The sequence below is a fragment of the Ornithorhynchus anatinus genome, chromosome 1 (assembly GCF_004115215.2).
Source record: "Ornithorhynchus anatinus isolate Pmale09 chromosome 1, mOrnAna1.pri.v4, whole genome shotgun sequence".
In the NCBI taxonomy this organism is placed as follows: Eukaryota; Metazoa; Chordata; class Mammalia; order Monotremata; family Ornithorhynchidae; genus Ornithorhynchus; species Ornithorhynchus anatinus.
The window spans coordinates 148484181-148500878 of NC_041728.1; the positions used below are offsets into that span (position 1 = coordinate 148484181).

General features: G+C 48.4%; 1 protein-coding gene across 8 annotated transcripts in view; it reads right to left on the minus strand.

Annotated features, from left to right (window-relative positions):
* MCF2L2 (MCF.2 cell line derived transforming sequence-like 2) overlaps positions 1 to 16698 on the minus strand; it is a 482616-nt gene that overhangs the window by 310240 nt on the left and 155678 nt on the right. For all 8 annotated transcript variants that reach the window (XM_029058027.2, XM_029058038.1, XM_029058021.2 and 5 more), the window contains one exon: positions 2471 to 2585. In XM_029058027.2, coding sequence (XP_028913860.1) covers positions 2471 to 2585 — 115 coding nt within the window. The remainder of the gene's footprint in view (positions 1 to 2470; positions 2586 to 16698) is intronic.

Below are 16698 nucleotides of genomic sequence, written 5' to 3' on the forward strand. Positions count from 1 at the left end.
GGGCCCAGAGAAGTGAAGTGACCTGCCCACAGTCACACGGCTGACAAGGGGCAGAGTCGGGATTCGAATCCATGACCTCTGACTCCCAAGCCCGGGCTCTTTCCACTGAGTCACGCTGCTTCTCAGGAAGTCACGTAACTCTCTGTGCCTCAGTTTTCTCCTCTGTAAATGGGGATTAAATAGCAGCTCTCCCTCCTCCTTAAACTGTAAGTGCCATGTCGGGCAGGGACCGTGTTCGATCTGCTACTATTTTATCTACCCCAGCGCTTAGCGTAGTACTTGGCTCATAGTAAGTAGGCACTTAGAATCTACCATGGTCATCATTTTTATTATTAATAATAATAATAATAATAATAATGTTGGTATTTGTTAAGCGCTTACTATGTGCCGAGCACTGTTCTAAGCGCCGGGGTAGACACAGGGGAATCGGGTCGTCCCACGTGGGGCTCACAGTCTTAATCCCCATTTTCCAGATGAGGGAACTGAGGCCCAGAGAAGTTAAGTGACTCGCCCGCAGTCACACAGCCGACAAGCGGCAGAGCTGCGATTCGAACTCATGAGCCCTGACTCCAAAGCCCGTGCTCTTTCCACTGAGCCACGCTATTATTACCTTCTGAATGTCGGTTTGGTTTGAAGGCACGTTCCAGAGAGGAAGCTGCCTCCCACATAATAATAATGTAATATAATGTTGGTATTTGTTAAGCGCTTACTATGTGCAGAGCACTGTTCTAAGCGCTGGGGTAAATACAGGGTAAGCAGGTTGTCCCACGCGAGGCTCACAGTTAATCCCCATTTTACAGAGGAGGTAACCGAGGCACAGAGAAGTGAAGTGACTTGCCCACAGTCACACGGCTGCCAAGTGGCAGAGCTGGGATTCGAACCCATGACCTCTGACTCCCAAGCCCGGGCTCTTTCCACTGAGCTACGACATCCCCGACCAACACCCGGGGTTAGAATTCACACCATTCCTCCCCTTGCGGTTCGGTAACAGTAACAATAATTCTGGAATTACTGCTATTGTTCTCGCCCGTCCGTCTCCCCCGATTAGCTGGTAAGCCCGGCAGAGGGCAGGGACCGTCTCTATCTGTTACCCATTTGTCCATTCCAAGCGCTTAGTACAGTGCTCTGCACATAGGAAGCGCTCGATAAATACTATTGAATGAATGAATTTGTTAAGCGCTTACTATGTGAGAGGCACTGTACTATGCACTGAGGTGGATACAAGCCAATGAGGTAATGAGGATCATCCCTGAGATGGTTACATATCATACTCTCCCAAGTGCTTAGTACAGTGCTCTGAACACAGTAAGCGCTCAATAAATACCAATGACTGATTGACTGATTGGGAGGGGCTTCAGTCAGTCAGTTGTATTTATTGGGCGCCTACTGTCTGCATAATACCGTACTAAATGCTGGAGAGACTATAATACAAAATAAACGGACATATTCCGTGGCTCGGTGGAAAGAGCCTGGGCTTCGGAGTCAGAGGTCATGGGTTCGACTCCCGGCTGTGTGACTGTGGGCAGGTCGCTTCACTTCTCTGGGCCTCAGTTACCTCATCTGTAAAATGGGAATTAACCGTGAGCCTCAGGGGGGACAACCTGATGACCCTGTATCTACCCCAGCGCTTAGAACAGTGCTCTGCACGTAGTAAGCGCTTAACAAATACCAACATTATTATTCCCTGCCCACAACGGGCTTACCCAAAGGCCGGGTTTCCTCTGGGTCACATGGGGCACCTGGGGCCCAAGTGGGCTTTCTTTTTGGTTAAATTCCCTCAGCAAATAGGCCAACAGCGGCATCCCAAAGTTCGTCTCTAGACTGCGGAGGCTCCTTGTGGACAGGGAACGTAACGGTCCAAGCAGTATAGCTTAGTGACAAGAGCAGGGGCTTGGGAGTCAGAGGACGTGGGTTCTAATCCTGGCTCCGCCACCTGTCTGCTGTGTGACCTTGGGCAAGCCGCTTAACTTCTCTGTGCCTCAGTTACCTGATCTGCAAAATGAGGATTAAGAATGTGAGTCCCCTGTGGGACAACCTGATTGCTTGGTATCTACCCCAGCGCCTGGAACAGTGCTTGGCATGTTGTAAGTGCGTAACAGATACCATTATTATTATTAATAGAAGTTAAAGAAAGGGCAACTAGTATTCATTCATTCATTCAATAGTATTTATTGAGCTCTTACTAGGTGCAGAGCACCGCACTAAGCGCTTGGAATGAACAAGTCGGCGACAGATAGAGACGGTCCCTGCCGTCTGACGGGCTCACGGTCTAATCGGGGGAGACGGACGGACGAGAACGATGGCGATAAATAGAGTCGAGGGGAAGAGCGTCTCGTAAAAACAATGGCAACTAAATAGAATCGAGGCGATGTACATCTCATTAACAAAATAAATGGGGTGAGAGGATCTGTACTTAGCTGATCACCTGGGCTAGAGAAAAAAATGCGACGTGTGTTAGGTCCTGACTCACCTAGGGATGCTGGTCAAATAGGTCACAACATTCAGGAAATCCTCATCTGGGATGTCGCCAAACCCGGCAAATTCTGGAAAGGTTATGATCGGGGCTCCATCTTTCCCACGGCCTCCTGCAACAAGAATAGACATACGACATTACGAGAGTTTTTGCATTAACCACCACAAGATCATCTTCACTTGGCTTCAGTGTGTGGTATTTGTTAAGCACTTACTATGTGCCAGGCGCTGTCCTACAGTGCTGGGGCACATAAAAGATGATCGGGTAGGACACGGTCCCTGTCCCACAAGAGGCTCACAATCTTCATCCGTATTTTACAGATGAGGGAACTGAGGCCTAGAGAAACCAAATAAGTTGCCCAAGGTCACAGAGCAGACAGATGTCAGAGCCAGGACTTGCTTGCTTACATCCCTTGCTGCCTCCAACTCCCTTCCTGTCCTATGACCCTGGAGAGAGTGAGGAAAGAGGCCTCCCTGATGGGGTCCTCATTTCTCCCATTCGCCCTCCCTTCTAGTTGCCTCTGTGGATCTGAAACCCTTCGCAACTTGTCATGCACCCGCCACCAGCACTAAGGGGCACACCCCGATACGCTCCCATTCCTCCATCAGGAATATAATAATGATGTTGGCATTTGTTAAGCGCTTACTATGTGCCGAGCACTGTTCTAAGCGCCGGGGTAGACACAGGGGAGTCAGGTTGTCCCACGTGGGGCTCACAGTCTTAATCCCCATTTTACAGATGAGGGAACCGAGGCACAGAGAAGTGAAGTGACTTGCCCACAGTCACCCAGCTGACAAGTGGCAGAGCCGGGATTCGAACCCATGACCTCTGACTCCAAAGCCCGTGCTCTTTCCACTGAGCCACGCTGCTTCTCATCTTAATGTCTGTCTCCCCATCTAGACCATGAGCTCCATGTGGGCAGGGAACATGTCTATCAAATAATAATAATAATAGTTACCTCATCTGTAAAATGGGGATTAACACTGTGAGCCTCATGTGGGACAACCTGATTACCCTGTATCTACCCCGGCGCTTAGAACAGTGCTCGGCACATAGTAAGCGCTTAACAAATACCAACGTTAGTATTATTACCCCAGCGCTTGATTCTATTGATTGCTATTGTTCTTGTCTGTCCGTCTCCCCCGATTAGACCGTGAACCCGTCAGAGGGCAGGGACTGTCTTCATCTGTTACCAATTTGTACATTCCAAGTGCTTAGTACAGTGCTCTGCACGTAGTAAGCGCTCAATAAATACTATTGAATGAATGAATGAACAGTGCTCGGCACATGGTAAGCGCTTAACAAATACCAACATTAGTAAATGCTCGATAGGTACGATCGACTGTTAGCGTCCGGGATCCGTTGGAGATCTATAGTCATAAAATCCGGCCCAGGAAGTGGCACACTATCTTTGGAGCCTTGGCAGCAGTCAGAGCTGCTCCAACCGTGCAGTCAGGCCTGGTTCTAGGACGGGCCGGGGTCTGAGGCCCAGAGTAGCGTGGAAAGAGCCCGGGCTTCGGAGTCAGAGGTCATGAGTTCGACTCCCGGCTCTGCCACCCGTCGGCTGTGTGACTGTGGGCGAGTCGCTTCGCTTCTCTGGGCCTCAGTTCCCTCATCTGGAAAATGGGGATTAACTGTGAGCCTCGGGTGGGACGACCCGATGACCCCGTATCTACCCCAGCGCTTAGGACATAGTAGGCGCTTAACAAATACCAACATTATCATTATTATTAGGAGAGGAGCTCGCGGTTCCTTCGCAGACTAGCGGGGACGGAAAGGGAGGGAGCTCCAACAGGGTGGCCTGGCAGGGGTCAGCGGCCCCTTGACGGCAACTCGAGGCTTCTCCCCCTAGGTGGGGGCTGCCAGCAAATTTCTGTGGGGGCTGATAGAAGGTGCCATGAAACACCACTCCACAATACCCAGGGCGAAGAAGTGCAGCACGACGGCCTGATGCCCGGGAGAAGCGGTGTGGGACTTCACCCCAAACCGCCTCGGCCCAGTCCTCTGAGGAGACATCCTGTCACCTGGCCACAGGAGCAGGGGATGGAATGAGGAGACACCAGGCCCAGTAAGTGCTCAATAAATACGACTGACTGATCAGGTACAAAATAATTGAGCTCCGGGAAGTTCGAGGCAGGGCACCCCCATCTAGGAGGCCTCCGGCGGGTGCCTGTTTCCCTGCCCCGGGGCTGCTCCGCTCTGGCCCCACCCTGGATATGCTTCTTAAGGCTACAGGGGAAAAACTGCCGGGGGGGTGGAGGGCGGAGGGAGACTGAGAAGGGGGCAGTCACCAGGGCCAACCCTGCCCCGTCGCGCTTCATGAACATCCCAGGGCCATCTGCCCCTTTCCTCTCTGTTCCCTTCCTCCTGCCCCTCCCTGCTTCGCTCAACCTCCTGGTGGATACAGCACAGGCCTGGGACTCAGAAGGACCTGGCTTCTAATCCCAACTCCTCCACTTGTCCGCTCTGTGACCTGGGTCGAATCACTTCACTTCTCCGTGCCTCAGTCACCTCATCTGTAAAATGGGGATTAGGCCCGTGAGGCCCATGTGGGACAGGGACCGTGTCCCACCTGATAACTTTGAATCTACCTCGGTGCTTTGAACAGTGCCGGGCACAAAGTAAGCGCTTAACAAATACCATTAAAAAATTCGTATATCTATTATTTTTGCTGTCATTATTAATGATAATAGTATTTATTAGGTGCTTATTAGGTGCCAAACTCTGTACTACGCACTGGGCATACGAGATAAAGGGAGGGACACAGTCCGCGTCTCACATGGGGTTCGGTCTATTATAGCGTTGACTTCCACGGACTTCCGAGGGCTTGACCAATTTATGGGAAACGGCATCCGAGGTCAAAAAGACTTACTGTTTTATCTTCTCAGATAAATGGTGAACTTTATGAGACGTTCCTGATTATGAAATGAGCACACACACGGTGACTCCGTGCGGCAAACTGAAAATTGACTCTATCAGCTGTAGCACACAATAGTCTGCTCTTCTGCACCTCGTGGGCTTTTCGGATAAATTGGCTTGTCTAAAAAAATTCAGGTCTAAATAACTCCAGATGAACAGTCCCAAACCTCCCATAACTAAGCGTTTCCCTCATCTCTCCCCTGTTCCCTCTCTGCCTGTTGCTTTCATTTCTTATTTTCTCTTTGTAGAGAAAGGGGAAACTTACCACAGAGACCATTAACAAGACAGTCTTCAAGAAAGGTTTTAGTTGCTATCATTTAATTAGATCGCTAGATTAAGATGTGACCGCCAACTCTGTTGTGCTGAGCTCTCCCAAGCGCTTAGTTCGGTGCTCTGCACAGAGTAGGCATCCATAAATACCACTGATGAGAAGCACAGACAAGCAGCGTGGCTCAGTGGAAAGAGCCCGGCTTTTGGAGTCAGAGGTCATGAGTTCGAATCCCGGCTCTGCCACTTGTCGGCTGTGTGACCGTGGGCAAGTCACTTCACTTCTCTGTGCCTCGGTTACCTCATCCGTAAAACGGGGGTGAAGACTGTGAGCCCCACGTGGGACAACCTGATTCCCCTGTGTCTACCCCAGCGCTTAGAACAGCGCTCGGCACATAGTAAGCGCTTAACAAATACCAACATTATTATTATGATGATGATGAAGATACCATTTCTTACCTTCTCAAATTACCTCCCCGTGATTAGGAGCCAGGCTATCTCTTCTCCAATATACTATGTAAAGTTGTAATAAAGGTACTTGGAGGGTGACGGTTTTTTTTAACGTTTTTTACTCCATTTGTTTTAGCCCAGCTAGAAAAGGCTGAAGTGTAAAATGAATAAGGTTGAATTTGGACAGAGTCGCTCGCATCGTTCCGCTAATTAGGACTTCACTGATGAGGAGTTATTTAGTGCCATCTTGTGAAAAAATATGACAATGTAACCAACAAGAAAGGAAAACGGAATTCAAAGAGAAGAAGAGTGAAATTGAGCCCTGTGGGCAATACAGATGTTTGGGGGGAGTGGTTTGTTTGTTTTTTTGGGTTTTTTTTTTTTAGAAGGCCATTTTTTAAAAATGGCTTAAGAGTTTGTAGACTACTGATATTATCTTCATTCCTTCCTGGATTTTAATACCCCACTCAATTAAAGGTATTTATTGAGTGCTTGCTGTTTGCAGTGCACTCTGCTAAGCACTCGGGAAGGGATAATGGACTAGGTAGACATGATTCCCGTCCTCAAGGATCTTAGAATAACCGTAGTAGTTCGTTAAGCATTTGCTACGGGCTACGCAGTCGCTGAGGACCGGGGGAGATGTAACGCAATCAGATCAGATCTAGTCTCAGTTTCCGCTGACGGTCTATTGCGGAGGAAGCACGGGTATTTAGAATCCATTTTAGAGATGAGAACAGAGCAACAGAGGCGCAAGTGACATGTCCAAGGTCACACAGCACGCAAATGGCGGAGCCAGAATCAGAACCCACTTCTCCTGACACCCAATCCTGTGGTCTTTCCACTAGGCTGTACGTGTTGCCTTCTCCGGCCTTGTGCTTACTGTGTGAATGGAAATAATCTCACATCCCACTCTCCTTTTGTGGGTGGTACCTAATATAAAACTTGCTCATTTACAGTAAAAGACAAGGTAAAGATAGGAGACAAAGCTGGTTTCCAAATCCAGGAAATTTTTCCAGGGTGGAAATTCCCCCTTTGACATGAGGGTGGCCCCGAACAGTCCCCACTGGTGCCCTTCGCAGGCTGCATGGCTGCGTTGGGGAGAGAATCCTTTTTAGTTGGGTGCTATTTTTTAAGACCTTACAGTGTGTGGCTCAGTGGCAAGAGCCCGGGCTTGGGAGTCAGAGGTCATGGGTTCGAATCCCAGCTGTGCCACTTGTCAGCTGTGTGACCGTGGGCAAGTCACTTAACTTCTCTGGGCCTCCGTTACCTCATCTGGAAAATGGGGATTAACTGTGAGCCTCACGTGGGACCACCTGATTACCCTGTATGTAACCCAGTGCTCAGAACAGTGCTCCGCACAGAGTAAGCGCTTAACAAATACCAACATTATTATTATTATTATGAACCCGGAACTGTACTAAGCACTGAAGTAGATCGAGGAGGAGCGTGGCTTAGTGGAACGAGCACAGGCTTGGGAGTCAGAGGTCATGGGTTCTGATCCTGGCTCTGCCACTTGTCAGCTGTGTGACTTTGGGCAAGTCACTTCACTTCTCTGGGCCTCAGTGACCTCATCTGTAAAATGAGTCGTAATCCCCGTGAGCCCTACGTGGGACGATCTGATTACCTTGTATTTTCCCCAGTGCTTAGAACAGTGCTTGGCACATAATAAGTGCTTAATAAATATCATAATTGTTATTATTATGCAAGATCATCAGGTTGGACACAGCACATGTCCTGCATGGGGCTGACAGTTTTAATTCCCATTTTACAGATATGGTAACTGAGGCCCAGAGAAGAGAAGTGACTTGTCCAAGGTCTCAGAGCATATAAGAGACAGAGCCGGGAACAGAACCCATGTCCTTCTGAATCCAGGCCTGGGCTCTATCCACTAGGCCACGGGGAAACTGAGGATTTTCTGAATAGGACAGGAAACTGCAAAATTGCCCGGGGAGCAAGTGAAACTTTATTGCTCTACTTTAAAAATGGAGGTGTGGCCCTCTCTAAATCATCTCTAGAAGGGAGGAGAGACAGAGATCGTTTATGAATCTTCGGGGACTTTTCCTCATGTGTATCTGTGCTAACTGCCCAAGGCCATAGGAAAGGTACCACCTCATATACAGCAGGAATGGCGTAGAACAAAAATTCGGAGAAAATGCCAGAGAAGCAGTCTGGCTCCGTGAAAAGAGCCTGGGCTTCGGAATCAGAGGTCACGGGTTCGACTCCCGGCTCTGCCACTTGTCAGCTGTGTGACTGCGGGCAAGTCACTTCACTTCTCTGGGCCTCAGTTCCCTCATCTGTAAAATGGGGATTATCTGTGAGCCTCACACGGGACAAACTGATTACCCTGTATCTGCCCCAGCGCTTAGAACAGTGCTCTGCACATAGTAAGCGCTTAACAAATACCAACATCATTATTATTATTATCATTAAGTTCACAAGGATTTTAATTCACTTGTAAACTCCTCAAGGACAGGGATCGTGTATGCTCCCAAGCGTCTAGGACAGTGCATTCAGTAGAAGCTCTATAAATGCTGATAATCCTGACAATGATTATTAAAATGCATGGTGTAATGCTTAATCTTAACATTCATTAATTTGACGGTTGTTCACTCCTCGGCACCCTCGGGCCTACCATACTAATCAATCAATGGTATTTATTGAGCACTTACTATAACAATAACATTAATAATAATAATGGTATTTGTTAAGCTCGGGCTTGGGAGTCCGAGGTCATGGGTTCGAATGCCGGCTCTGCCACTTGTCAGCTGTGTGACTGTGGGCAAGTCCCCTCCACTCTACCGAGACTGCTCTCTCTAAGGTCACCCATGACCTCCTTCTTGCCAAATCCAATGGCTCCTACTCCATTCTGATCCTCCTTGACCTCTCTGCTGCCTTTGACACTGTCGACCGTCCCCTCCTCCTCCATACCTTATCTCACCTCGGCTTCACGGACTCTGTCCTCTCCCGGTTCTCCTCTTACCTCTCTGGCCGATCATTCTCGGTCTCCTACGCTGGAGCCTCCTCCCCCTCCCATCCTTTAACTGTTGGAGTTCCTCAAGGGTCAGTTCTTGGCCCTCTTCCGTTCTCCATTTACACTCACTCCCTCGGTGAACTCATCCGCTCTCACGGCTTTGACTACCATCTCTACGCAGATGACACGCAGATCTACATCTCCGCCCCTGTCCTCTCCCCCTCCCTTCAGGCTCGCATCTCCTCCCGCCTCCGGGACGTCTCCACCTGGATGTCGGCCCGCCACCTAAAACTCAACATGAGCAAGACTGAGCTCCTCATCTTCCCTCCCAAGCCCGGTCCGCTCCCAGACTTCTCCATCACCGTGGATGGCACGACCATCCTTCCCGTCCCGCAGGCCCGCAATCTCGGTGTCATCCTTGACTCGTCCCTCTCGTTCACCCCACGCATCCTATCCGTTACCGAGACCTGCCGTTTTCACCTCTACAATATAGCCAAGATCCGCCCTTTCCTCTCCACCCAAACGGCTACCTTACTATTACGGGCTCTCGTTATATCCCGGCTAGACTACCGTGTCAGCCTTCTCTCTGACCTCCCTTCCTCCTCTCTCGCCCCGCTCCGGTCTATTCTTCACTCCGCTGCCCGGCTCATCTTCCCGCAGAAACGATCTGGGCCTGTCACTCCCCTTCTTAAACAACTCCAGTGGTTGCCTATCGACCTCCGCTCCAAACAAAAACTCCTCACTCTAGGCTTCAAGGCTCTCCATCACCTTGCCCCTTCCTACCTCTCCTCCCTTCTCTCTTTCTACCGCCCACCCCGCACGCTCCGCTCCTCTGCCGCCCACCTCCTCGCCATCCCTCGGCCTCGCCCATCCCGCCGTCGACCCCCGGGTCACGTCCTCCCGCGGTCCCGGAACGCCCTCCCTCCTCACCTCCGCCAAACTGATTCTCTTTCCCTCTTCAAAACCTTACTTAAAAATCACCTCCTCCAAGAGGCCTTCCCAGATTGAGCTCCTCTTCCCCCTCTACTCCCTCTGCCATCCCCCCTTTACCTCTCCGCAGCTAAAGCCTCATTTTCCCCTTTTCCCTCTGCTCCTCCACCTCTCCCTTCCCATCCCCACAGCACTGTACTCGTCCGCTCAACTGTATATATTTTCGTTACCCTATTTATTTTGTTAATGAATTGTACATCGCCTCGATTCTATTTAGTTGCCATCGGTTTTTACGAGATGTTCTTCCCCTTGACGCTGTTTAGTGCCATTGTTCTTGTCTGTCCGTCTCCCCCGATTAGACTGTAAGCCCGTCAAACGGCAGGGACTGTCTCTATCTGTTGCCGACCTGTTCATCCCAAGCGCTTAGTACAGTGCTCTGCACATAGTAAGCGCTCAATAAATACTATTGAATGAATGAATGAATGAATGAATGAACTTCTCTGGGCCTCAGTGACCTCATCTGGAAAATGGGGATTACCTGTGAGCCTCACGTGGGACACCCTGATGACCCTGTATCTCCCCCAGCGCTTAGAACATGCTCTGCACATAGTAAGCGCTTAACAAATGCCAACATTATTATTATTATTAAGAAGCACTTACTATGTTCCAGGGACTGTTCTAAGCACTGGGGTGGATACAAGCAAATTGGGATACAGATGGGGTAAGTGAGGCATAGAGAAGTGAAGTGACTTGACCAAGGTCACACAGCAGACAAGTGATGGAGCTGGGATTAGAACCCATGACCTCCTGACTCCCAGGCCCATGGTCTCTCCTCTTTACCATGCTGCTTCTCAGCATGTGCAGCGCATACTTGGTCAGAAAGCTGTGCCATTGAATTCAGCCTGATTCCTGTCTCCGGCATTAGCTGAGACTTGGCTGTTTCCAAAAGTCAGTAGAATAGTAATAATAATGACTGTGATATTTGTGATAATAATGACTGCGAATAATGACTGTGCCAAGTACTGTACTAAGCACCGGGGTTAAAATGAGATAATCTGATTGGTCACAGTCCTTATCCCACAAGGGCTCAAAGTCTAAGTAGAAGGGAGAACAGGTCTTGAATCCCCATCTTACAGATGAGGAAACTGAGGCACTGCGAGGTTATGTGGCTTGCCCAAGATCCCACAGCAGGAAAGTGGCAGAGCCGGAATTAGAACCCAGGTCCCCGACTCCCAAGCCCGTGCTTTTTCTGCTAGGCCAAAGCAAAAGTAACCAGATCAGCAGTCCAATAATATAAAGCTGGGTGTCGCAGACAAAATTGCAAATATCCTAATACCCAGTGGGGGAGTCTACACAGACCATCAACGGCAGAGGTGAACGTTTTCATTCACGGGAGGTTCATTTATGAGTTTTTGACCTTATGGATGAGAAGAAAATGAAAACACTGAAGTTATTTGATTCGTTTTCCTATTTCAAAATTAATTGTAAAAGTGTTAACTTGCACAATACACTCTTGACTTCAAGATCACATTATCCAAACTAAAATTAGCTTGCTCTTAGAGGCATAACAGGGCTAAAGGATCAATACACCAATTTTCCACGCAGTCTTACTAGCTCAAACGCTTGGGCTTCCTTTAAGGTTTTTTTTCCCTTCCTCCTAAATTGGACATGACTGCTCAGATATTATGCAAATTTCTGCAGAAACTAGGACACACAGCTACCCTTATTAAAAACTCCAGCCATGGATATTTCCTGGGTCACCATCTCAGTGCTTCTCCAGCTCAATGTTCTACAAAAATTGAAGATAAACACTTAGTTAAACCCCTTCTGGGCTGCGGATATATATGTGTGCATATATATATATATATATATACGTATATTCATTCATTCAATAGTATTTATTGAGCGCTTACTATGTGCAGAGCACTGTACTAAGCGCTTGGAATGTACAAATGGGTAACAGAGACAGTCCCTGCCCTCTGACGGGCTTACGGTCTAATCGGGGGAGACGGACAGACAAAAACAATAGCAATAAATAGAATCAAGAGCAATAAATAGAATAAAAAATCATGTACATATATGTGTGTGTGTGTACAAATATATATATAAGGTTCTGGATGCTGGAAAAATGACCTTGCCAAGGGCTGCCTGCTCCTTATTCCTGGAATATTGTCCAATACATGCTGATGTCACAAACCCAGAGAAAACTACAAAAATGAAGCAGGCGTCAATGAATGAATCAATCAATCCATGGTATTTCCTGAGCGCTTACTATGTGCAGAACACTGTACTAAGAGCTTGGCAGAGTACAGTACAGTAGAATTTGCAGACAAGTTCCCTGCCTATAAGGAAATTACAGAATATCCTCTCTCGGTCCCCAAATGTCCCAACCCTCCAGGCCAGAAGTGGGAGCAGAAGACATGAATCCCCATCCTAAGAGACTGGGATTGCAAGAACTGGTGAAGAAAATCCCTGTCACTCACAGCCAAACTGAACATGCTCTGCACATAGTAATAATAATGGTGGTATTTGTTAAGCGCTTACTCTGTGCAGAGCACTGTTCTAAAGCGCTGGGGGAGATACAGGGTCATCAGGTCGTCCCACGTGAGGCTCACAGTCTTCATCCCCATTTTACAGATGAGGGAACTGAGGCCCAGAGAAGTGAAGTGACTCCGCCCACAGTCACACAGTTGACAAGTGGCAGAGCAGGGATTCGAACCCATGACCTCTGACTCCCAAGCCCGGGCTCTTGCCACTGAGCCACGTTGCTTCTCTCAATAATACTAATGAAAGCGTATGCCCTCCTTTCCTCTTCTCCCACTCCCTTCTGCATCACCCTTCCCCGTCCCACAGCACTTATGTACGTATCTGCCGTTTATTTATTTCAATTAATGTCTGTCTCCCCCTCTAGACGGTAAGCTCGTTGTGGGCAGGGAATGTGTCTGTTATATTGCTGTACTGAACTCTCCCAAGTGCTAGTATAATGCTCTGTACACAGTAAGAGCTCAGTAAATACAATTCATAATGTTGGTATTCGTTAAGCGCTCACTATGTGCAGAGCACTGTTCTAAGCGCTGGGGGAGATACAGGGTGATCAGGTTGTCCCACGTGAAGCTCACAGATAATCCCCATGTTACAGATGAGATAACTGAGGCCCAGAGAAGTGAAGTGACTTGCCCACAGTCACCCAGCTGACAGGTGGCAGAGCGGGGATTCGAACCCACGCCCTCTGACTCCCAAGCCCGGACTCTTTCCACTGAGTCACGCTGCTTCTCGTTGACTAACATCATCCTCAGGAAGTGTGTCTGTCCTACTGTTATACTGTACTCTCCCTAGCGCTTAGTACAATGCTCCGCACACAATAAGGGCTCAGTGATAACTGACTCACCTAGAAGATGCCAGGTTAAAAAAAAGGTCTGAGTTTTTGTCTGTCTCCCCCGATTAGACCGTAAGCCCGTCAATGGGCAGGGACTGTCTCTATCTGTTGCCGAACTGTCCATTCCAAGCGTTTAGTACAGTGCTCTGCACATAGTAAGCGCTCAATAAATACTATTGAAGGAATGAAATCTGGTAATGGGAGCAATGGCTTTGATCAGGCAGCAGGTGGCGCTCTAGATACACGCTGGATCCTACCAGGGCCATGACATTCATTCATTCGTTCATTCATTCATTCATTCGTTCATTCATTCAATTGTACTTATTGAACGCTTACTGTGTGCAGAGCACTGTACTAAGCTTTTGGATTCATAATAATAATGTTGGTATTTGTTAAGCGCTTACTATGTGCACTGTTCTAAGCGCTGGGGTAGATACAGGGTGATCAGGTTGTCCCACCTGAGGCTCACCGTTAATCCCCATTTTACGGATGAGGGAACTGAGGCCCAGAGAAGTGAAGTGACGTGCCCACAGTCCCACGGCTGCCAAGTGGCAGAGCCGGGATTCGAACCCATGACCTCCGACTCCCAAGCCCGGGCTCTTTCCACTGAGCCACGCTGCTTCCCTAATAATAATTATATGGTATTTGTTAAGCCCTTACTATGTGTCAGACACCGTACTAAGTGCCGGGATAGCTACGGTCAAATAGGGTTGGACACAGTCCCTGTCCCACATGGGGCTCACAGTCTCAACCCCCATTTTACAGATGAGGTAACTGAGACACAGAGAAGTGAAGTGACTTGCCCAGGGTCACACAGCAGACAAGTGGCAGAGCCAAGATTAGAAACCATGACCTTCTGACTCCCAGGCCCGTGCTCTAGCCACTACGCTATCAGGGGTCTGATTTACTGAGCGCTTACTAGGTGCAGAGCGCTGTATTAAGCGCATGGGAGAGTACAATACAATAATAAACGGACAAAATCCCTGCCCACAACGAGCTTACGGTTTAGAGCGGGGGAGACTGACATCAATACAGATGAAGAAATTACAGCAATGGACATGACTGCTGTTCCCTTAGGCCTCGACTGAGCTGCGGCAAACTCCGTTGTCTGATCGATCAATCAGCGGTATTCATTGTGCGCCACTATGTGCGGAGCACTATTCTAACCCCTTGGGTGAGTACAATCCACGTAGCAGACATGTTAATGTGCTTACAGTCTAGAGGGGGAGATCAACGGCAATAAAAATAAATAAGTTATAATACATCATTTATTCTTATAACGAGAAGCAGCGTGGCCTAGTGGAAAGAGCCTGGGCTTGGGAGTCAGAGGTCATGAGTTCAAATCCCAGCTCTGCCACTTGTCAGCCGTGTGACCGTGGGCAAGTCACTTCACTTCTCTGGGCCAACATTATTATTATTATAATTTACAGATATGTACCTCAGTGTGGTGGGGGTGCGGGTGAGGCAAATACCAAATGCCTATAGGTCACAGATCCAAGCAGTGTGGTCTAGTGGATAGAGCGTGGGCCTAGGGGTCAGAAGGCCCGAGGTTCTAATCCCACTCTGCTGTGTGACCTTGGGCAGGTCGCTTCACTTCTCTGTGCCTCAGCTACCTCATCTCTAAAATGGGGAATAAGACTGTGAGCCCCAGGTGGGACATGGACTGTGTCCAATCTGCTTACTTTAATAAGAATAGTCATGATAATGTTGGTATTTGTTAAGCGCTTACTACGTGCGGAACACTGTTCTAAGCGCTGGGGGAGATACAGGGGAATGAGGTTGTCCCACGTGAGGCTCACAATCTTCATCCCCGTTTTACAGACGAGGGAACTGAGGCCCAGAGAAGTGAAGCGACTCGCCCACAGTCACACAGCTGACAAGGGGCAGAGTCGGGATTCGTACCCATGACCTCTGACTCCCAAGCCCGGGCTCTTTCCACTGAGCCACGCTGCTTTGTATCTACCCCGGTACTTGGAACAGAGCCTGGCATATAGTAAGTGTTTAATAAATACCATTAAAAAAAAAAGTACTAGCATAGGAATTATTTTAGAATGGGTTCAACAGTCCCCCTGAAAAATCATTCTTTAAGAAAGCTCCTTATTAGCGAGGGTGACATCTGAGAACTGTTTTAGTAGGAAACACTGCGAGCTCTACGTGGGGCATCGACTGTGTCCAACCCAATTAGCTTGTATCTACCCCAGGGCTTAGTACAGTACCTGGTACATAGTAAGCGCTTAACTAATACCATTTTTTTAAAAAACCAGGAAATCCAAGGAAGATCGCAGCCCTCTCCAACGAACTCCCAATCGTCCCCACCGATTCATGAGACGAATGCCAGCTTCCTTGACACCGTATGGTTGTTTTTAGGCGCGCTGAATGTCGAAATGCAATACGTACCGAATGCTAAAGCAAACACGATCTACTGGAAAATAAACACAGATCAAGCTCTCTCTTTTTTGGGCGATCGCTCATCCAGTCACGTACGTCGAGGAGACAATCTTGGGCCATAAGAGCGGTGCCGGACACTACGATACTTGCCCTCTTTTCAAATGTAATGATTCACCCTTTAGCTTCAAAATCTATGCAAATTCTTGACACTTGTTCATTTTTACATTAAAAAGTAAATTGCCTAAACGTGAAACTGGCAATATAAACACCAGTTTATCCGAGGGGCTATGGCCTGCAGAGTTAGTACAGCTCCCAAGAAAAATTTTCAAGGTGACTGGTTACATTCTTCTTATTATCACTATTACTGTATTTGTTGAGCGCTGACTATGTGGCGAGCACTGTTCTACGTGCTGAGACACAAACAAGTTACTCAGATTGAGTCCCACTTTGGACTCAGTCTAAGCAAGAGGGAGTAGTACCTAATCCCCATTTTACACTTGACAAAACTGAGGCCCAGAGAGGTGAAGTGACTTACCCAAGGTCACACATCAAGCAATTGACAGAGCCTGAATTAGAACCCACGTCCTCTGACTCAGCCAATTGTATCTATTGAGCACTTACTGTGTGCAGAGCACTGTACTTACTGCTTGGGAGAGAACAATATAACAGATACATTCCCTAACCACAGCGAGTTTACAGCCTAAATTTGTAATAATAATAATAATGTTGGTATTTGAAAAGCGCTTACTATGTGCAGAGCACTGTTCTAAGCGCTGGGGTAGATACAGGGTAATCAAGTTGTTCCACGTGAGGCTCACAGTTAATCCCCATTTTACAGATGAGGGAACTGAGGCCCGGAGTAGTTAAGCGGCTTGCCCAGAGTCGCACAGCTGACAAGTGGCGGAGCCGGGATTCGAACCCATG